The sequence below is a fragment of the Zonotrichia albicollis genome, chromosome 1, assembly GCF_047830755.1.
Source record: "Zonotrichia albicollis isolate bZonAlb1 chromosome 1, bZonAlb1.hap1, whole genome shotgun sequence".
Classification (NCBI taxonomy): domain Eukaryota; kingdom Metazoa; phylum Chordata; class Aves; order Passeriformes; family Passerellidae; genus Zonotrichia; species Zonotrichia albicollis.
In genome coordinates this window covers 39,928,172-39,950,706 of record NC_133819.1, presented here as the reverse complement: position 1 = coordinate 39,950,706, position 22,535 = coordinate 39,928,172, and the positions used below count along the sequence as shown (strand labels likewise).

General features: G+C 36.7%; 1 protein-coding gene across 18 annotated transcripts in view; it reads left to right on the top strand.

Moving 5' to 3' along the window:
* Nucleotides 1-22,535, top strand: part of SLC4A7 (solute carrier family 4 member 7) — a 93,437-nt gene that overhangs the window by 35,362 nt on the left and 35,540 nt on the right. For 9 of the 18 annotated variants that reach the window (XR_012579910.1, XM_074538813.1, XM_074538778.1 and 6 more), the window contains exons 2-7: nucleotides 425-506; nucleotides 11,478-11,615; nucleotides 13,825-13,960; nucleotides 14,992-15,152; nucleotides 17,337-17,525; nucleotides 20,215-20,577. Coding sequence is in view for 17 of the 18 variants with exons in the window: in XM_074538813.1 (XP_074394914.1) it covers nucleotides 425-506; nucleotides 11,478-11,615; nucleotides 13,825-13,960; nucleotides 14,992-15,152; nucleotides 17,337-17,525; nucleotides 20,215-20,577 (1,069 nt within the window). In the remaining variant the exon portion in view is untranslated. The remainder of the gene's footprint in view (nucleotides 1-424; nucleotides 507-11,477; nucleotides 11,616-13,824; nucleotides 13,961-14,991; nucleotides 15,153-17,336; nucleotides 17,526-20,214; nucleotides 20,578-22,535) is intronic. The other 9 variants (XM_074538822.1, XM_074538786.1, XM_074538776.1 and 6 more) reach the window with 3 other exon arrangements.

The window sequence follows — 22,535 nt, the reverse complement described above, 5'->3', positions numbered from 1 at the left end:
TTTTTGCTACCCCTTTGTTCAAAAAAGCTTCTTATTTGTGCTGGAAAATCTCACACAGGAATTGCCCCCTAAAGAGAAGAGCTTGAGGTCTCTCAGTATTTACTTCTGTATCTTTTTATAAATTTATCAGTTATTTCATGGAAGTAGATTGATTGCTGTTGAATAAAAAGCTAAAAGAATACTGCACTTTTGAAACATGTGTCCTGATTGTAATGAAATCCCAGAGCATTGCAGAAAGAAATTTTATGGTATTTAGCATGTCTGTTGATTTACTGTGTTTTCCTTCAATGCAGTGTAATGTTTTCTTGAAAAATTGGATAGATAGATTTTCAGTGATGACATGCTGTCTCAGAACATATTTAGGAATTTAGGAAAAAAGTAGTTCTATTTAATTGTAACTTAAACTTGTGTCTTGTTTCTTCAGGGTCACGATGAAGAAGCTGTTGTGGATATGGGCAAAATCAGCTCTACTATCAATACAAATTTTGAGAAGGAAGAACTAGAGAGTAAGTTTGTGGTGGTTTTGTGTTTGATTAAAATGTATTTTTTGCCTAGGGATAAAAGATTAATTTTCCTTGCTAAAAGGAATCAAAATTTTATGGCTGTCATGAAATTCTGGGGTAAAACTTGCTTCTTAGACTTAGGTTTGAAAAAATAATTCCTGTTGGTAAGTAATTTTCCAGCATGAATGATGTCACGTTCTTCAGAATTAAAAGTCAGGAAACAGGGGTCATGAGGGAGATGTTTGTTTTCTTTTCTGAAAGTTAAGTGTCCTTGTGATTGTGGTCATGCACTTCAAATACTGAGAGTCTCAGCAGACATGTAACTGTCCTTCTGGTTCCATAGTAAACTGTATATTCCACAGTCTGCTCTCAGTAAAGCATTATGGTAGTCGTCATTATTTGACTCGGGATACCACATTTAGCAATAAAATAGCAATGATTTAGTTTCATGTAGCAGAATGTAAAATTAGGTATTTCATCTAAGACATGACTTTTCTTCTTACTTGAAAACAAATTAGTTTGGGATGATGGATGGTTCTTAATGAACAAGGAAAAGACTAGGGAGATCCAGTGTTAAAGTCTTCAGCCTTTCACATGGAATACTCTGAAGCTTAATTAACATTTGCAGAATGCTAGAAGGAAGTAGATTCACTGAGTTGTACTGACTCTTACACTGTTTCAGCACACTGGAAAACCATAATGGCAGCAGTTTCTGGCTAAGAAAGGTTGATTTTAGGTTGCTGTGACATTTTTCTCACACTGTGGTATAAGAGGAGACAGTTAAAAGTGATTGAAGTCGTTTGCTGCTGCAGCATACTCTTGATCTGTCCCCTTCATTCTGTTACTGTTTTCTGTCTTGTGCTAACATTTCTGTTGGCCTGACCAAACCACAATCCCAGCTAGGTCTGTTAAGCAATTGGAAAATTTACCAGTCTGACAAAGGAAGATGGTCAGGATCTCAGCTGTTGGGCTCAAAATGCCACACTGATGGATGTGTGCAGGAGCTGAGCAGAGGAAGGCAGTGTGGATATGGGGCCGAGAGATGCAGCAGTGGAGGCTGTGACAATGCTGGTTTAGATGGGGTTCTGCTGTAGGGAAACCACTACCTTGGCTGTTTCTGCAGTTGAATCTTCAGATTTAAGAGATTTAAAGAGATTTAAGCTGATTCCTTCTAAATTTCTTTCTCTTGCTTTTCTCAGGAGATGACCCAGAAAAAGTGTGTGTGTGTGTTTTGCAGCAAGGCAGGGGTTAAGGGAAAGCAGGCATCCAGCTGGAGTAGTGTTGGAGGCAGTAGCTTTAGCAGCTGTAATACCTCGACCCCAAGGAATGACATGGGAATGTGCAGCCAGATCTCTTCCCCAGTCTCTTTCAGAGCACATTCTTGTAGGAGTGCTTCAGCTGGTACAGCACTGCAGTTAACCAAGATACTGGGTGGGAAGGCAGAGGCTCAGGCTGCCTGAGGCAATTTAAGCACTTGGATGACTGCTGTGGAAAATACCCTTGTCTTACCCATAGCCAAAGAGTAAATTAAGGTGAAATGTAGACTGCTTTCCAATGAACAATTGAGTCAACGTAAGTGCTTTTGAAAGGAGGAGTTGAGATCTCACTCTCCTCACCTTGCTCTTATCCATGCACCTCATCTTTTCTTTCACTCCCTCACTCATTTTGGAGTGGCCAGTGTTGGTATCTCAATGCAAGAGGGGGCTGACTATACAGAGGTTTAACAAATAACTATAACAAGTATTTGACCAAAGAAAAAAAAACTTTTCCAGTAGTATTATCACATCTGTGAAGCTGTATATAGGTACACATTTTCTCACATAAATAGGAATTATTCTTGGTGTTCACATATATTTTTAGTATCTTGTATGTTTGTAAGAATTAAATTTTTATTGATAGAATGGAACAAGGGAGGGGCACCATATAGTTTGACTTTTATCAAAGTGAAAACTGTTCCAAAGTAAGAACAAAATGTTTTTTCTTTCCTTTATGAAAGAGAAAAAGGTATGTAAGTGTGATTGTTCAACTGATATAGTCACCTTCTCAGAGATTCTTCAAACTCAAGGTGTTCTAGAGGATAAATTTATGTGAACTTATAGCTCTGTTTAAGAGTTCATTATTTATAAGCTATTATGATAAAAGTAGGTATGTGGAATTTTTAGGTTTTGTTTTTAATTCTGGTATCAAAATCCTACAAGGAGAGAAATGAGATTGTTGGCTGCAAGCAGTAAAACAATTCCAACTAGCATTATTTTTCATTCCTGACACAAATATTTTCTTGTAAGCTTAGGAAGCCCTCTACTAAAGCATGGGGCATTGGAAGTGTTTTAAGACTTTAACCTATTTCAGTCTAGTCTTTCCATATGTGTTTCTTGAAAAGGAGTACTAGGAATTTTGAACCTTTACACACAAGTATGCATCGATGTATTTTCAAGGAGAGTCAGCAAGCAGTTCATTGAGTTCAGCTCTGGTGTGAAGCACAATATTTTTTAGACCCCATTTGGACAGATGATACTTAACCCCCTTAAAGCATGTACAAACTAATTTTGATAGGTTTGATACAGCTAAGGGCATAATTTTGCTCTTAATACTAAAGGAAAGGTGTCTTAGTGTTGTCAGTTTCTCTTGCATGTTGTGGAAATTTTGTGATGAAATGTTAATGGAAAGAGAAGCAAATGCTAAAGGAGAAAATAGATCTTGAACTTGGAGCTTCTCAAGCCCTGCATTCTATTTATGGTGGCTGGCAGAGTGTGGTACCTGTCTGGAGTGACAGTGTTTAGGTTAGGAAGGTTAGGCTCAGGCTGCTGGTTTCGTAACGCTCTTCCCATAAAAGAGGAATGGTTAGAGATGGTAAACTGCAATTGTGGGCAGACTGTGTGTGTACTAAATAAAGGTATTGCACTTTACTGAAGCTGTAAGGCCTTATTTTGAATTAACAAATGTCAGTTTACAGAAGAGCTAGAAAAGGGAATAACATCTTAAAATAACCTTTTTTAAGAGCACCTAATGTTCTTAACTTGATGCCAGGCTCTTTGAGCTGAAGTGAATGAGAGTAATAACAAAGTCACCCAGGAGTTGGAAGTAAGGCATGAATATTAATGGCAGAGGTATTTAATGTGGTCTTGTAAAATGTATTTTCTGTAAAATGATGTTTAAGGAAAACTTTGTTCACTTGGGCTGGCTTGATACTACAAGAATGCATCTTTTAAACTGTGTAGCTACTTTTCAACCTTGATTTGAGGATACATTTACTAGATACAGTGTAAGGGAAGAAGGGATACATTCTGTTACTCTTAGCAGGCATAGCAGAGATAAGCAGTTTACACATTGCGGAGGTTTCATTCCAGAAACAATCTTGAGGTCAGGAATGTGTGTCTTGGTAGACTAGTTTTCTGTGGCATAAATCCAAGCACCAGCTTTCAAGAGTTAAGATGGTTTAATAGCTATCTACTCTCACATTATCCTGTGGCAGGTGTAAGTAATGTTTACATTTTAAGTGACCCTGTTATCTCTTATACCTTGATGAGCCTTAATTTTTATTTAAGAAAAGAACTGTGGTTTTCACTTAATCTTAGTTGACAAGGACAAGCAATCGAATAATCCTGTATTTTTTCTCCCCTTAGGTGAATATTGTGTATCTAAGTAGAAGACTTGCTGTACAAGTGTTTCACAATTTGAAGCTTTTTAAAAGTGTTTGACATCAACTGTGTCCTAATGACTTCTTCTCTAACTTCTTTTATTTATGAGAACAATATGTAATTTTTTTGTTCTGATTGCATTAGAAGTTTTATAAAAAGACAGCTAACTGCAAACTATAATAGTTTTATAATCTGAAACGCACATAAAATTATTATTTAAGTAATATGGTAATAAAACTGAAGTTCTACCTAACAGTATGAACCAAAACTTAAAACTTGCAGTAAACTCGATAGCTCCAGATCACTCAAATATAAAATTTTTGAGAGGAGGCAGAAGAGACTGCTTGATTCTACAACCTATTACTTCTTGATGACTTTTCATAACCTTTACTTTTTTTCAATCGCTTAAAAACCAGTTGTTCCAAAAATTGACTAAACTTGTGCCTTGTTGGATATTAGAACTATTTCTGAATGGATGATTTCTTTATTTGCAGTTCACTGAAAGTTAGTGTTTCATAGCACTTTAGGCTTTTAAATTTACCTCTTTTAATTTACAAAATAAATAAAAAAAGGAGAGAGTTTGAGGTTTTCTCAGGAATGAGTAACCCTTCTGTGAAGCAAGATTTCTTCTGTAAATACCAGTAGATGCATTTGGCAAACCAATCTATTTACACACTTGTAAAAAGAGGGGTGTGATCAAATTTGTTATGACAATGTATTTGTGATCCATTGATGAAGTCAGAAAATTTTCATTTCAGAAGTTTCTTATGAAATACTTCCCAAGAACGGTGTTAGAATGTGGAAGCCTTATGTCTTTACCAGGGGGATGGGAACTGATGGATCTTCAAGATCCATTGCCACCCAAACCATTCTGTGGTTTTATGTTTAGTTTAGTGGACAAAGGGCTAGTCTTGAATGTTAATGGAACTTGCACTTGAATTGCTTATTTCTAGGTTTTCTCTCCTCCAACAGAAACAACTGTTTGAAATTACCCTATATGTGTATCCTTTTTCCTGAGCTCTGCTGCAGAGACAGGCTGCACCCAGGATCCTCAGCTGGGACAAAGCGTGGGGCCCAGCTCTGCTCTGGCTTGGCTGTGCAGAGCAGGCACGGCTTGTCCTCCCTCCCATCAGCACCAAGGGCTGGCTCCTTGCCCTGGCAAGGGACATGGCTGCTGGCAGGGAGCCACAGCTCTGTGCCAGAATCCCTGTGTGGCACTGCCACCCAGCACTAAGCTTTTCCTATTACTGTTTCTGCCCGGCTATCTAATATAAACCCTTCCTAAATATTGTTGATTGTGTCTAATAGAAGTATGCAGTGAATTTTTCTCTATGACTACCCCTACAAACTCATTTGATTTAAAGTCAGAGAAAAAATCACTTTTGCATGTAATGAGAAATCTGGGATTTACTGGTTTTGTCAGCATAATATGCCAATCTTTGTCACATAGTGAGAGAACACTCTTCCTGAATGCTTTACCCTGTGCTGTGCTAACTATGGTTTGGGATTGTGATTCTCAGTTTTATCAGTTCAAGTATAAGGAGTGTATTCTCAGAGAGACTGAATTCCTAGGAGCAGCAGGAGATTTCAGAGCCCAGCCCAGGTTGTGTACTGGATTCTAAAGTATGCTGTACTGTGGAAAACCTTTGGGATACAGTCACCGCATGCAGTTATCCCGTGAAAGAATTTTCTTTACTTCTTTCTACAGGTTTGGTTAGAAAATTTTATCTCAAATGTTTAATTCTGAGAGCAAGAGATAGCTTTAATTAAATAGTTCCTTTAACAAGAAAAATCCTAGGTAATTAAAGGATTTCTTAGTAGTCAGTTGATGTGTGGAAGACCAAGATTATGTTAAATTATTTTATATTCAATTTTGATACATTTAATTCTGTAGAAAATAATTTGACTCTTTCTTGGGAATGTGCATGAGTAGTTTATAAAATAAGTGAAAAATGCTGTTTGTTCTGAAATATTTAGTTTCGTTCTTATGACAGGAACTTCACTATCAATACTAATTTCTGCATTTAATTGCATCCTTCAGAAATAGAACATTATTTTTAATTAGAAAATTAGCATAGTGGAAGTATTTTTTGTGAATTAGTGACTTATTTTTCATTATAAATAAACAAAGGTTTGTGTGTGTGTGTATGTGTGTGTGTGTGGAGGCATTGTTCTTGTTCCTTAAGTTTTACCAGAACCAAGAATATTTGGAGAAGTCCTATGGGCCCTGAAATTTTTAAGGCCAAGAAAATACACTTTTGTTCTTATTCTTACTTCTTCCATCCTTCTCCTTTTTCCCATTTTTGTGCTTCTACCTTCAGAGCAGCCTTGTGACAGAAAAGGTCACAAGAAGTTGTGCTCATAGATTGCATTGAGCTTATTTTTGTGCATACAAGTACTCTCTGTGATGTAAGGGAAATTAATACCAAGGAATGAGATGCTGTGTTCCAGATCTTTCCTACTAGGGTAATGGATTTAAGACATCAAACAGCTGGATTTCTTCCCTGTTTTATGATCCTAAGGAATGGATTAGGGTCTCTCTTGCAGATACTCCAGTTTTTCCATACTGGAATGCGCCATGCTAGAATGAGATAGATTATGACATTATTTGATTAAAAAAGGCTTCTGTATAAAGTAAATTTTCCATCTTCAGATTATTATTTGAAAATGTTCTGTAAAAACAGTAATTCTTGTCACAAAGCCTTAGTCTTCAGTTGGGAAGATGGGGTCACAATGGTACGTTGTGAAAGGGTGAGGGGGATCACACATAAGATGCTATATTGGAAGTGACAGTTGGATATTAGGATTTTTTTTTCAGGTAGTGTGTTGCTGTAGGTTGGTATAGGTTGCCTAGATAGGCTGTAGAACAGATATTCCTAAAATTACTAAAAGGATGGCTGTCATCCTAACTAAACTGATCAAAACCATGGCTCCAGCTTTGAAGTTGGCTGTACTTTGAGCAAGGTTGGACCAGGGAGCTCACCTGCCGATGGTCCTTACATCCATCCTTAATATATGATCGCTCTGAATTCAAATTTCTAAGCAACAGGTTTTCAGAATCCACATAGACACAAACTTGATTTCCTTTGCTTTTCCTTGTTAAGATGGAGAACAATGTCCTTCTTTCTATGCAGCTTTAAAGGCATCTAGCCAAAGAAAAGAGAAGGTTCTGTGTGAAAAGAGAAGACCTAGTGATACCAGGGCATTTTTGTTCAGCTCTCTCAGGCTTCAGAAATCTTCTATTATGAAAATCTTCCACTTTTGTAGGAGCTCTGGAGAGAAATCAGAGCATTTTCTTTTCTGTAAATGTTATAGGACTTCACCCAAAGTGACTTTTGGAGTGAGACCAACCATGTGATTCAAGATCAACCATGTGATGGAGACACGTTTCAAGATCCTAACACTTAAGTTTGTTTCATATTGATAAGGGCCTTAAGTAGTAAATACTCTCAGTGGATTTCAACAGCTAAGCTTGGATAAAGTCATGTTGGATTAAAATGAGCAATCATCTCTTGAGCTTTGCATTACTAAATTTAGTATTGGGCAGTCTACTAATTCTATTGATTATTGGTTTATAGTAATTCTGTAAGAAGCTTTGTTTGAAAGTGGTACGATGCTACAGACATTTACGTGAATGAAGCTTTGAAGGTCACATGATGTACCTTTTGAACTTCTAAACACAATATTCAAGTAAAGGTTGTTTCCCTTGTAAAAATAACACCCCCATGCTAGAAACTTGAACCCCAACCTTTTTAGAGTTAAATTTATTTCCAGTGCTTTCACAGATAATATATTAACTTATATATTAATTGCTTTTCTTGGAGTTCTGGTTGTTTATTTTGTTAAGGTTTGGTTTTTTGGCAAAACCAAAATTTGCTGAAAAATATGAAATCTGAAAAATAACTTGTTTAGTCCAATTCACTGGGAATGAAGGAAGAAAATGGCTATGGCTTTGTTTTACTTTGCTTTTCCTTGTAAATTATAAGTAAATATCTGTCTGTCTGCAAATATTATTACTTCTATCTGAATAATGAAACACAGACCTACTCAGTGCAGCTATCTTATTTTTACAAGGCTTTTCCATGCTTTGCTTTGTTGAGTTAGAATCAAAGTTAAGCTTGTCTGATTTTTCTTATGTAATTTTGTCCCACTTTTGGAGTTGACTATATCTGTAAGCAGTTTTTGGGTAATCCTGACAGTATACTCAACAGCAGTATTTTCAGATTTGCTAGACAGTAGTTGAAATATCTTTATTTATGACTGTGATAGCAGAATGAAGGTCCTTCTTCCTAAGGAACAGTCAGGTGCACTCATAAGCTTCCGTTTGTTGCAGGTAAATTTTTCTCGGTTGGTCTGTTGTACTGCCACTCTCACTGCTTGCTCTGAAAAATATTTCAGAGGCTTTTTGTCAACATCAGTTTTTTTCTTAAAGTTACTCTGATGGAATTACATTGCATTGTGATCCATTTTACTTTATAAATGCTGACAATCATTTGCTCATTGGCATTTCATATTAGTCCCAGAATACCATTGCAGATGTCCAAACACTTTGCATATACAGAGGTGCTTTGGGGAAGGTGGGCTTGGTGTACATTTGCCTGCAAGACCATGTCTACGTGAGGAAATAGCCTCACAGTAGTCACTTCTGGGCAGTGTGGGCTGAAGGGCAGGATCATAACCCATGGCTAGACTGTTCCCTTTCTCTATGAAACCCTCGTTTGTTCAGGAGGCAAGAAAGTGCTTCCTTTAATTCTTCCTTTTGAAGTGGAACAGCAATATCAAATGTTGTAGGTTGTGCACTGACCATCCAGGTTACTAACTTGGCAGTGCCTGCTTGAGGCAGCTGTGAGGCACCTGGACACGATTCTGTGGTTTCTGTGATAGCAAAAGCCATTTGCTGTGGACCCAGGTTGTTTTAAAACACCTTCTGTTTGTTGCTTATTTCAGCTCAGTTTCCATAGCTTTTAGCTGTGTCTTTGCAGCATATCTGGTCTCCTCCAAACTTTTCTACTGGAAAAAACAAGTTCTGTCTCAGTGTAATTAGGTAAAAGGAGATAGACTTATTTCCACCTCTCCTTCATGCAGCAACATGGTCTTTGACCATGGAAATTGTCACACTATTACAAATGCCAGCTTTTGCAATAGCAAGGTATATTGTTTAAGATGGAGATCCTTGGAAAATCTGTGGGGGATTTTTGCTTCTTATTTGTAGGAATGGTGAAAGACCAAAATGTGGAAGTCCTTATTTCTCAGGGAGTAAAATCCTGAACAGTGTCAGACTCCTTCAAGGTTGTTTTTTTGGTTTTGTGGTTTTTTTTTTCTTTAGTGCAGTGATCAAAACACATGCTTAAAAGAGTCTTTTTAACAATATTAAAGCAAGCATTGATATAAAATGCTCAATTACTAGAAGTGTGCTAGAGTTTCTCTTAGGAAGAAACAGTTCCTGAAAAAAAATCCAGCACTTTGGCAACAAATAGAACAGTTGGAGTGTATATATAAACTGTAGCTTGATACCTGCTAATTGAATATATAAAATAAAACAGAAATCCTAACAGGCACAGTAACAGCACTTGCAGTGAGTGTGGCTCACTCAGTTGCAGCTTTGAGTGGAATGTGGTGAGTAATGCAGTTATTTTTAAACCTCGTACTTTTGCTTTCCCTATGCATCAGATTATTGTATCATGATGGTGTCAGCAACATGACCATTGTTAATGATGCCCCCTGATCATATTACATATATATACACCAAGTGCAGTGATTTATAGGTGTCACATTGGCTTTAATTTCTCTGGGAATTGCATTGTGCATAGCAGTCATGGAGGACAGAGGTCAGGGTGCTGGGCAGGGGCTGGGTATTGTTGGAAGAAAATCACAAAAAACCAAGTCTCTCCCTATAAATAGGAATGATGAGTGCTTTGAGAAATTAATCTCTTTTCCATTCTTACATGGAAACAAATAGCTTTTAATATGCTTAATTTCAGATTTGGTCATAGTGCCAGTCAGTCAGCTCTAATTAAACTTGTGTTGGAAGTGTGTCAAGAATTGGATCCTGTTATGTGAAAAGGAATCTTTGACCAATTAAATGTTGAACTTACTTGTGTGTAATGGTTTTTGCTTGTGTTTTTAGTCAGGTAGCACTGTAAAAATACACAAAACTTCTATAAAGCAGCATCTCTTTGGGCTTAGGAATTCTTTTTTTGGGAAATCAGCTTGACAGCTTACCACTTTTTGTTTCTTTAAAGCTCTATAATCAGCAGGAATCTTAAACATCTTTATGTGTGCTAGGCACATACATATATATGTGTGTACATGCAGTCACAATTTCTAGGGCTTGCCTTCATAATGTAAATTTGCTGAATTTGCATCTGTCTAAGAGCTGGAAGACCACTTCCTTTTCCTTTGGTTCATGTCAGTCTTCTGTAATAGCTCTTCAACACCAAGAAGCTGAGTATTTAGTGTTGTAGTTAATTTGTCTCTTCCTGCAATTGTTTGTTTAAATAGCAATGAAAAGCCTATTGTATATGCTATCTGCATTACAGGAGACATGGTAGTAATATGTTCATAACAGTCACTTGATTGATATCTTTTGCTAAGATGTTTGTGCTAGTATTGTTTTGATGTCAAAGGTCAAAGGAAAAGCAAGATGTTGAAAGTACGTCTTCAAGAGCAGTGTTCATTAATTTGAGGATGTGCTCCTAAATTTATTAAAACATTTTAGAATAGGAAAAACCCACCCCAACATCTCTGGAAGTTATTTGAAGTGTTGACATACATTTCAGAATAGAAGTTCCTTTTATCCTCTTGATACTAAGTTAATGGTGTAATTCAACATCAGTTTCACCTTGAGGTGTTATGTGCTATTTGAGAAAATACTGACAGCTCTTTCAAGGACAGAAAACTACTTGCAGACTCTGAATGAAGGGTAATTTCTTGATAAAGTTAATAAGCTGAACCAAGAGATTATTTTGCCATTCTTACAACTGTCCTGATATGAATCCCTGCAAAAAAAGAGGACTAAAATGTAATTTCTCTGCTTTGGCCTCGTGTTTATAAAGTAGCTTCTTTCAGTGTTACAGGTCAAGCTTGTACTTCTGAATTATTTGTTTCACAACTGAATTCTTAAACTGAATAAGAATATGACCTAATTTATCAGAGAAATGAGTCTAGCACTAGTTCCTTGACACTCTGAGAGGACAGAAATGATCATGTTAGTTCACTAAAGGTAATTTTTGTCAAGTGCTTTTGGATTGCTATTTCTTAAACCCCTTGTCTTTAGATACTAAATTTGGGTAGTAGGTAATTTTTTATTTGTGTCCTTTTAAACTTCCTTGAAAAGGCCACAGAGCTGTGTATATCGGAGTTCACGTCCCACTTGGCAAGCCAGGCCGTCGAAGGCATAGGCATCGTGGGCACAGGCACAGAAGAAAAAGAGACAAAGATGACAGAGAGGATGGCCGAGAATCTCCATCATATGGTAAGAAGTTTGTTGTGCATGTTCTTTGTGTCTCCTGAAAATAAACTTGTAGTAGCTACTCTGTGCTTAAATGTTGTTTGTTTTGTGCTATTTCTTTTATTCTCGCTGTAATTATTGTCTTTTTGTGTACAATCAGACAAGGATTTTGTGGTTGTGTTTTATCAAAGTCAAAAGCTGTTGGACTTGGTCCAGCTGCCTGCATGAATGTTCAGCAGCCTGCACTGAATAGGTTAGACTAGAGCTTTGTAATGCTCTCCTGTAGCATGAAAATCTGTGTTATTTAAATTAGACACCTTTTTCAGATTGTGTAGTCGTGTATGCTTCTTCCTCTGATTTTTGAAACTAAGCATCTAGCTGTGAAAAGCAGCATTTGCCATGGTAATTTGATCAATGATCTTATTTTATTTAAATATTTACTTCAGCCTTCTTGCTGTCTGCTAGTAAAGGAATTGCACTGCCTCATAAATTTTTGGTTTGGATCACGAACTGCCCCACCCCCCCCACCCCCCACCTGTTATCCTCAAGAGAGGACAATTTTGTCATATCATTCTCTGAAATGAAAATATTTGGCAGTATGCTTAACAGTTTTTCTTCAACATCCTAAGTCCACTTTAATTCCTGAAGTGCCATGAACGAGAAGATTATGGTGCAATGTTTGAATTTAAGTGTGGACACCATGCTGTTCACTATTACCTTTCAATGACTGGCAGCATGTTCTGCATGGGCCAGTACCTGAAACAAAGGATTTTTCAAATGGAAAAGCTCTGACAAATCTTTTACCATTCTCCTATGGTTCTTGGTTTCAACCATCTTCAAGGCCTCCTCTCCCAAATACAAATTATTATAATGGATATCATGTTTGTAGAGTCTTGCTATACAGGTTTTGAAGAAATAAGTTGACAGAAATTCACTTTCTCTGTTCTGGTTGCTTCTGTATGCACAGAAGCACAGGGTTTGGCCAGATTCTGGGGTGTGTTGGTTTTGGGATGGAAACAATCTGCTATAGACCTTAACTAATAATGAATGCTGTTTGCATTCAAGAGCACATTTCAGAATGATGCTACTAGATGGTGGTATATACCAGAACAAAAATGCTAAAGTAAATCTCCGTGTGGAATTAACTTTTGTTAGTAATTCAGATCTTTACCTTTAAAGCTAAAAGGCCATCTTCCTTCTACAGTAGAAGCTTACAGTTGTGTATTCATGTATAACGGCTGTAAGAGTGATGTTTCAGTGAACAAAGTTAAGATTTTTTTAAATTTGAGAAAATTAAGAAAAAAAAAATTAAAATTGAGATTTACCTGAATTTTCTATTTCTGGCCTTCCTTGTCATAGCATTGCAATTAGTACATTTTTTGAACCCTTGTAATATGAAAATTCACTTGAATTGAAACAAAATCCTTGTGTAAGTATATGTATAAAAGTATCTCTAGAATCATGTGGTTTAATTGGTGTTTTTTAAAAGTTTTTTTCATATTAATGGAAATCTAGTACTTACGTGATCTATAAGGATAGTTGAGTTTTCTAGCTAGTTATTGAGCCTGTTCCACTAGGCATTATACTATGAGAAGTTAAAATATTTTCTGGATACTTCAGCTACGTAGTTTTCTACTTTCCTATGCTAATTTATACATACTGCTCCAACCATGCAATGAAAAATTTTATCCTACATAAATAGCAACAGACCACAGAAAAATCTGCTGCTCTAACAGTCAGTGCCTGGCTACTCACTGATGACCATCTTGAACTATTGCTTGGGCAGCTAATCTGTAAGTAAGGCTGTTTGCTTCCATCAGTCTGTTTTGTTTTAACTTCTTCAGTGTCATGTGTCATTATGGTATTAATTATTTTGTTCTCAAAATGAAAACAAAGTTTCTAGTGTTTTGGTATATTAATTTCTAGGTTTTTTAAACCAAATTTGCTGGTGATGTTAATTTTCATATTGGCAATCTGTAGAAGAGCCAAAACCAATTGATTAATTTTCATAAACATGGATTTCCAGATGTTTTGTTTTCAGAAACAGTGCAAAGTTTTCGGAGAGCCTTCTTTTAAAGACATTTATATGTTTCTTTTGTTACTCTTCCCTCTTAAAGAGGATGTTGTCCTGCATATTTCTAGCTGAGGGCAGGAGATTTTACTGTTATGCAATGTTTTTTATTTCATAGAAGTATGAATTCTTCTAATTATTTAGTTTCTCCTTTTCTTTAAGACACACCATCCCAACGCGTGCAGTTTATCTTGGGTACTGAAGATGATGATGAACACATTCCTCATGATCTCTTCACTGAAATGGATGAACTTTGCTTCAGGGATGGAGAGGAATATGAATGGAGAGAAACTGCTAGGTATGTTTAGAGTAGATTGTTTCAAGGTATATCTTATAGTAACTTTATTTCAAAGAATTGCAAACCAGGTTTGGCTTAGAATCATCACTATCTGTAGGAGTTGTTTGCTCAATTCATGCACTGCAACCCAAAACTTTAATTCTTCTTTTCAAACTCTGAAAGAATCAATATTGTTTTCAAGAGACCCTCAGTCTTTCTGGTGCTGTGTTCTCTTCCCTAAAACTGATCATGCCAAACATTTTGAAAGGTAGGAGTATGCCAAGTTATAAATATGGGGTTTCGTCCACCTAATGTGGTATTTGCGATCTCAGAAATCTCTTTTAGTATATATAGCCAATATATTAGTATCATTTTTTTCTCAAACATAAAAAAAGGGAATTATTTTTTTCTTGGGTAGTATATGATTAATTTTTGGCAAATTCCATGCCTGAACGTTACAGGATGCTGGATGCCAGAACGTTACAGGTTTTGACCCTTACTACTTTAGTTGCTTCCTTCTACCTATGCATTGTGATGAATGCTTCTGCATTCAGTATTTCCAGCTCCCTTGTTGCATGTTAACTTTTGTAGAAACTCATTTGCATAATGCCTGTGAGTAGGAATATCGATCAGTTTATATTTTCACATGTTAATATTGCCTGGTTCTTAAATGTCTCACTTAGCAGCCTTAGGAGACTTGAACATGCTGTATGGTATGTTTCAGACAGCTTTCTAATCTCAAAATACTAATTAAATCAAGATACAAATCAGGTAATAAGGCAGACAGCCATATTCTTCACGAGAACATGTGAATAGACAGGTATTGGTCAAGCCCAAAGAAACAATATGGGTAAAAACTGAAACAGTTGAGTGTGATTAGTAAGGCCTGATAAAAACGTTAATCAGTTGGGCTGCTTGAGAAAATGAAAGCGGGTATGATTTCATGGGATTTTCTGTTCTATGTCATGCCTAAGCCACATGGAAGAGTGGGATTACTTGTCAGATTTTCTTCCCAGGAGAAATATAAATGTGTACATGTGAATTCATTTCAGGTGGCTGAAGTTTGAAGAGGATGTTGAAGATGGCGGTGATCGATGGAGCAAGCCTTACGTAGCGACTCTGTCTCTGCACAGTCTCTTTGAACTGCGGAGCTGTATTCTTAATGGGACGGTCATGTTGGACATGAGAGCAGACACGCTTGATGAGATAGCAGGTTGCAGCAAAAATTTTAAAAAATACTTTATTCCTAAGTTCTGATCTATAACTTGAGGTGGTTTTGGTGATGTCTGTGTTCTTGAAAATACTGTGTTGAAGAAACAGGTATGTGCATGCTTGCTGCACTTCTCTTGGTCTGGCTGAGAGGAGCTGGTCCTACAAATGTCACTTACAAAAGTGAATGAGTTGGAGCTCCTTAGTTTGTACTTTAGGCTGAGGCCCAGAACTTGCCTTTATGTTCTCATCCCTGAATGTGTTCTCTGTCTTTGTTTCTACAGATGAATTGTAAATATCTGCCAGAACATTTTAGGAGTTATTTGTGCACTTTAGTACCATAATTATTAATCACGTTTTGGCTGACGTTAATTTGATGCCAGTAGTGTAGTTGGTTGTTGCACATCTGGTAATTTTTTCACCTTTATAAGAGGTGAGCAGAAATAAATGCTGTACATGTTGTTTGACCTACTGTGCTGAGTGTCCTCACTAATCACATGGTCATTTTGGATACAATACAGGCAGCTTTGAAGACTTTCCTACATATAGATATATATAAATATAAGGATATATGCACACATATATACATTATATATGTCTGCTTGCTCCTAAATGAATTTGAAATTAGTTCTACATAATTTTCCTGGTGTCTCTTGTTACAGGTACCACACAGTGGAATGCCTTCTCAGGAATCATATTAGACTTAGGGTTGACCAATATATGCATGAAGGACATGCATTTTTTGGTCTTAAAAACTTTGGCAGCGCTTGAAATGTTTCCTTGTTTTGAAATCCTTGAAATTTGCTCAGGAAATTGGTATTCCCTTCCTATTTTTCTGACTTACTGAGCAAGAGCATTCAGTACATCTTTGTAAATGTAATGTTTTGATTTATAATTTTATTTTTGGTAATCGAATTTAGTGATAATCTTAATACATAACCAAAGTAATTGCTTAATTCCATGTAACCAGCACTCTGGGTAGCAGGCACTTGAGTTGCAACTAGGGTGCCTTAAGAGATTGTGTGAACTTGTTTCAAGTTAATTTTACGTGCCATTTTGAAGCATGTGGCTTAGCAGTGCTTGGTATACAAGTGTGCTGTCTTGTTTCCAGGAGCCAGCAATACCCAGTAGGTGATACTGTTTGTTACTCGTAACAGGAGAGGGAGGGTGGCTGGTTTCCTTCTGAGAACCTGTAACAAGTGGCTGTGTGTTACCAGTGATCTCAGAAAGAAGCTGCAATGTACTGACAGACACTTTACTGCATGTTGTTCTGTTAGTCAGGACAGAGCCCTACCCTGACCCCTAACATTTTTCATTGTGAGAAGTTCTATGCAATTTCAGTTTAACAATGCAGTTAAGTCTCATACATTAGTTAAGCCTGGGAAAATATTTTTAAAAATTTGTCACATAGGTTTGTGTTTCTTTGTGCAGGTTGAGGTCTTTTATGAATTTTATATTTTTTATTATTTTTAATAATGGACCTCTAAGAAACACAGTAGGTATTTTCCCTGATATATGGGCTTTCTTTCCTGATGTGAGAATACTGGTGAGATGCCCTTTTGAAACTTGATATTGTTTGACAGATGAGTAGTTAGTTTTAGATTATATACCTAGACTTTGTTTCATAATTCCTCTTCTAAACCATGTGAATCACATGAAGTTCCGTGAAGAGTCTCAGTAGAGCATCTGAAGATGACAGGAATTGTGTAATTTCTCTCATTCCATAGCAACTTTCACTTTTATGTAGTTGTATATACTTCTGAAAGAAGGGAACACCAGGTTAAGACTGTCTGTTTTCCATTGTGTTTGTCTTCGTGAATTCACTCCTAGTGTAGTTTGTTGAATACAATAAATACATTTTTTGAAAGTGAGTTTCCATTGAAATTTGAATTAAATGGTTCAAATTACCAGGTGCTTAGTACCTTACATTTCTTGAAATGATGCTAGTAATAAATACCCTCCCTTGGATCTGCATGTTGTGCTTTTCTTATTCTCACATTTACTTGTTTAGTGACATCTGAAAATTTCCTGTGGATTCTTGAAGATGGTTTTGCTAAAGAGAAGACTCTTCTTTTAAATAGATTTTGATTTTCTTTTATTATTTGATACAACTACAGTGCTTGAGTGAGGCGAAAGAGAGATGTGATAGCTACATATATAATTTTCTTCTTTTGTTATTATTATGTAGATATGGTTTTGGACAACATGATTGCCTCTGGCCAGCTGGATGAATCCATAAGAGAGAAAGTGAGAGAGGCTCTTCTAAAGAGGCACCATCATCAGAATGAGAAGAAACTGAGCAGTCGGATTCCTCTAGTTCGGTCTTTCGCAGATATAGGCAAGAAACATTCTGACCCTCACTTGCTTGAACGAAATGGTGAGATAAGTTGTAGCCTCCAGCTCATACTAACCTGGTAAATGATGCTCTCACTGGGAGATGAAGGAAAGGTCAGCTGGTAATAACAGATAAGTGTTTCCTTCTTGATGAGCAAAGAACTAACAATAAGAGTGTGTGTGATGTGTAGCTATGGATGGTATTTTTGAATTTACTCAAATATTCTACTCCTGCCTGTATACCATAGCATGCATTATTATTTTGAAGCATAGTAGTAGACATAAATTGATCCTAATGGTTTTTTTTTGGTATATGCTTAAATAAAATGTGCAATGTTTGAGGAATTTCAGCATTGTGGCATAACTTATACATGTGTCAGATGGATCCTACTTGCTTTTATAGTCTTTGCATAAGAGATTTAGTGATCATGAGTTCAGTGATGCTGACAGTTACTGTGTCTTAACCCAGTGTTAAGTTCATTTGACAAGTTTGCTATGTCAATGGTGAAGGTAGTGCTGTTAGCTGTTTATTTTTATCTTGTTTTATAGAGAAGGTTCTAATGGGAACAAAAATCTCAAACCCAAGAAAGGTATTAGCAATGTTCTTAGATACCTTTTTTGAACCAGTTCCTGAAAATTTATTCTAGACATCCAGTCCCAAATTCCAAATAGCAATATGGACTACAGAGCAGCTTACTTGTATTCTTGTGTTTTTATGGGACATCTATTTTCATCTCTGTTCTTTGTTTCATTTTGCCTTGCATTAAGTAAGACACATGGATTTTTTTTATTCTGAAAAATTGAAATTTTTTACCCCAATTTCATGAATCAATCATTGAAGTGAACTTCCTTTTCTGTCTTGAAGGATGCCTCATTGCTTAGAGTATGTTTCACTTAGTTAAGTGCGTGTTAGGGGCTACATATGCTGGAGTATTCCCCAGTGAATGCCTGAGCTTGCTGATAGGTTTTTTTGTTAGCCAGTGCATATATGATATGTGCTTAAATATTTCTCTAATAGTTTCAGATTTATTTTTTCAAGAATGAAAATGCAGCTTTATTGATCTAAGAGCATAATGTCTCCTGTAACTCCCGACTTAGATGTTTTGTTCAGCAAACATGAAAATTTCACACACACAGCCTTGGTTTTGCCCATCCTTGAACACCTGTATCCCCAGGTATAATCTTTCTTGACACTTACCTTACATGTATCACTTCCACTTTTTAGGGCATTTTATTCTTAATACTCTTTTTACAAGAGATTATGGGATATATGCTGAAACCAGAAACCAGCATAATATGATGAGCATGTGCTAATTTACTTTTCTTTTTATTATGCTTTGGTAACCCTCTAATAAGCTGGTAAACCAAACATGCACATTTGCATATTAGTTCTTAGGCTCCTTAGGGGGTTGTGTGTGTTAGGGCATGTTTGTAATTTATCAGGTATACTTATGGAATTTAGTTATTACTGTAGTGATTATTATAGGCAACCAAATCTGCTCTATTGGTCCTGTTTTCTTTACTGCTCTGCAGTTTTGATATTTTAATAGTTGAGTTTTGAGGCTTTTGTTCTTAAAGCAGGTTTGTATCTCTAGGATCCACACTTTGATTGTTTGGGGGGAGGGGAATATATGTGACCTTTACCTAGGCATGCTTTCTGCACCTCCTTCTTGTTGATTTTTCTGGGGTTGTTCAACTTACTTGTCTCTGTAGTGCTTGGTATAAATGTGAAAGTAAATGTGTATAGTTTGCTGTTTGTTTGTTTGTTTGTTTGATGGCATGGTACATGAAACCAGCATGTTTTGGATTTCAGGGATTGTAGGAGAAGTCATCAGTAATGTTTTCAAGGAGACTGGTCATCCCAGGAAAAGTGTGGCAAATGGGAGAAATGGTATCACTAAACCTTTTAATGGAAGTACTAATATGAGCATAAACAGTCTCTCTTCCTGCTTAAGGAAGAACTGAAAAATCCATTACAAACTCCAGTCTGAAGGAACCATCACAAGACTGTGTTCTCTTCATAAGAAATTAGTAGGACATGGAAACTAGAGCAACAAAAGTAACAAGGGATTTTGGAGAAATGTTTGGTTTTAGCCATATGGGGCTATTGGTAAGTCACAGCAAGAGGATATGGAGAAGTGGCTGTGTATCTCATTTTTGTGCCCTCTTCAAAAATATATATTAGACTACGGCTGCCTGGGAAAATTATCAATAAAACAAGACTCTTATTGGAAGACAGCTGCATTTAACACATTTAGATAAGTTTGATCATTATCACTTTTTAAAAATTAAAAATTCATTGTACATAACGGATAGAGTTAACACAAATCTTGTAATATTTTGACTTTTTAGTTTATTTTTTGGATGGATTACCTGCTGTGCAATTAGGAATAAGGAATTATAGGAAAATTGAAGAGTCAGTGTCAAGAGATAATTTTTTTTTTGTTAACAAATCTTACTCTGACTGAAGATAATATCTTCTCCCTCAGATCTTTGGCATTCTAATTAGTACTCCTCAGTGATTTCTGACTTTCCTAATGTCTGGTATCAGATCTGCTCTTACCTCTTATCTTACTTGCATGAGTATGACACTTTGGCCCATAAAGCTTGCAATTTACTATGTAAATTGTTAATGCATATTTGTATCTGTGTGGGTTTGGTTTGGTTTGTTTGAATTTAATATAATCTATCCCTTTTGTAAGCCTCATGGTGTTCCATTTGTTTTATCTCAGGGGAAGGCCTTTCAGCCTCCCGGCACTCTTTGCGAACAGGTCTCTCTGCCTCCAATCTTTCCCTGAGAGCAGACAGCCGTCTGTCGGTTCTTCTCAGTTACCTTCTTCCTTCTTCAAGAGCTGGGAGCCCGGCAGCCTCAAGGTGTACAACCCCTGTAACCACCCCTCAAAACACTCCACCCTCCAGCCCTACCTGCAGGCCAAGCACAAGTGCCCAGCCAAGCCCGCTTCAGGGCAAGGAATTGCTGGTGTCACCTGCCAGTGATGATATTCCTTCAGTAGTAATCCACCCACCTGAGGAGGACTTAGAAGTGCAGGAAAGCCAGGAAAAGAAGACAGAGGAAAATATTGGCAAAACACCAGGCAACTATTGAAATTTAAGCTGTCCATGTGTGATGCTCTCTGCATCTGGATCACTTGCACTGCGATGTTTTTGGCACAAAGAAATATAACTGTTACCTCTGCCTGCATGTTTATCTATTCTCAGTTGTGACTGTCTTCTTGTTTGGCATTTTTAACTTTTTAGCTTTTAACTAAAGCAAGCAAAAAATTCTTTAATTAACATTCATTTGTGTAATTAAAAAGGAATATGTTTTTAAAATCTAATATATAAGCAAAATGTCAAAAATGGTGGCCTTTTCCTTTCACTCACCTACAGTCCATAGCAGGTTTTGCTTTGGTTTTGTCAGTGGTTGAGGTAATGTCTTAAACCAGTGTTGGATATCCTGAGATAGGTACAGCTGAAACTATGTTAGAGTGTTAGAGGTGAATATGAAAAGAATTAGGAAGGATACAATTATCAGTGGCATTCATAGTTTAGTTGTATCATGAAGCTTTCAAGCAGTTTTATTTTTGCTTTTGTGCTTTGTAAAACCATGACTGTTAAAGCCAGCAGTAGTTAACTGATTAAATGATTAGGTTCAGTTCACCTGCAGCTGTTTCTGGATAGTTCTCCATTACTGCACTGCTTCAGCATCAGACACTCCATGAGCATTTTGCTGTGTTTGATAGACAAAATTGGAGACAGTAGTTAGAAACTTGTAATCGTAGGCCAGAGCTCAGCAATTTATTATTTTGTTATCTGCAAAGCCTTTCTTCTTTATATGCAAAAAGGGTATGTAGGTGTATAGATAAGTTGAAAGAAACTGTTAGAACTTTCCATCCTTTATTGAAATATTTTTAGTAGAAGTTTCATAACATTTGCATTCTGCGTACACGCGGTCATACTAGCTTTACTTTTGCAAAATTACCAGCTATTTAGAAACTTCACAATTCTACCTGGCAGATTGTGTTTTTAAGGTGGAATCATCTTTCTTTTTTGGTCATCAGCTCTTCCTTCCCTTCCTAGAAATTTGTCTTGCCAAAATCCAGCTTGTAGGTTTGACTGCTTTAGGCCTGTGTGTGTTGGGAGCAGGGGGACTGATCTCCCTTGGTTCTTCCAAGGCTTTGCTTGTTTTCTTCCTCACTTGTTTAATAAATAAGAGCACACTGTTACATTTAACAGTGGAAATATGCTGACAGAGAAGAAAGAGGCTGTGATTATCTGCCTTTTCACATTAGCATCCAAGTAGTTCACTGAACAGGAAAGAAACTATGTCATAGTTTTTTATCTTCAGTTTAAGTATAGAGGCCTCATCATTACTTAAATTGAAAAAAGCAAACACAAATCTCTTTTTCTGACTTCCTTATGGGAAACTAGGAGAATTCATGTGACGATAATTCTGTCACAGGTAATCTTCCAAATGTGCTTTGAAATCAGAAGTAAAATAATAGCTGTAATTGTTTTTCCAGTTCTCATTTCTCTGGCAGGAATGACAGCATGCCAGACACAAGATCTTTATAATCCAGGAGAAGGCAAATAAATGAAGCTCAAGTACATGATGCTATTACTATCATCACTAGTAAGGCTTTCTACTAGAATCTCCAAGTCATGTTCAAATCAGTTTTGTTCCTCATGCAAATATTTCTCATAAAGAAAAAAATCTGAAAGGCAAGATTTCCCAGTTAATCCAGAAGTCTTTCAAGAGAATGATAAACACCAACAATGAAGATATTTTTGTTTTCTGGGATTTCCCCTGCTTTTTTAGTTCAAGAAATCATCTGACCACAGAAAGACACGTTTTTTCCTTAGATTTGCTTTTGAGGACATTCTTAGACTACGACTTCAGGGCTGCAACTGGACCAGTTTCTGTCTTGGTAGGCAAGAGTCAAAGAAAACCCTGACAAGGAAGTCAACTTCCTGGTATTAATTAAGAAAAAAAACCCAAACAAATCTTCCTGGTGCATTCCTCTATAGGTTATGTCTGTATCACCTCTCTGGT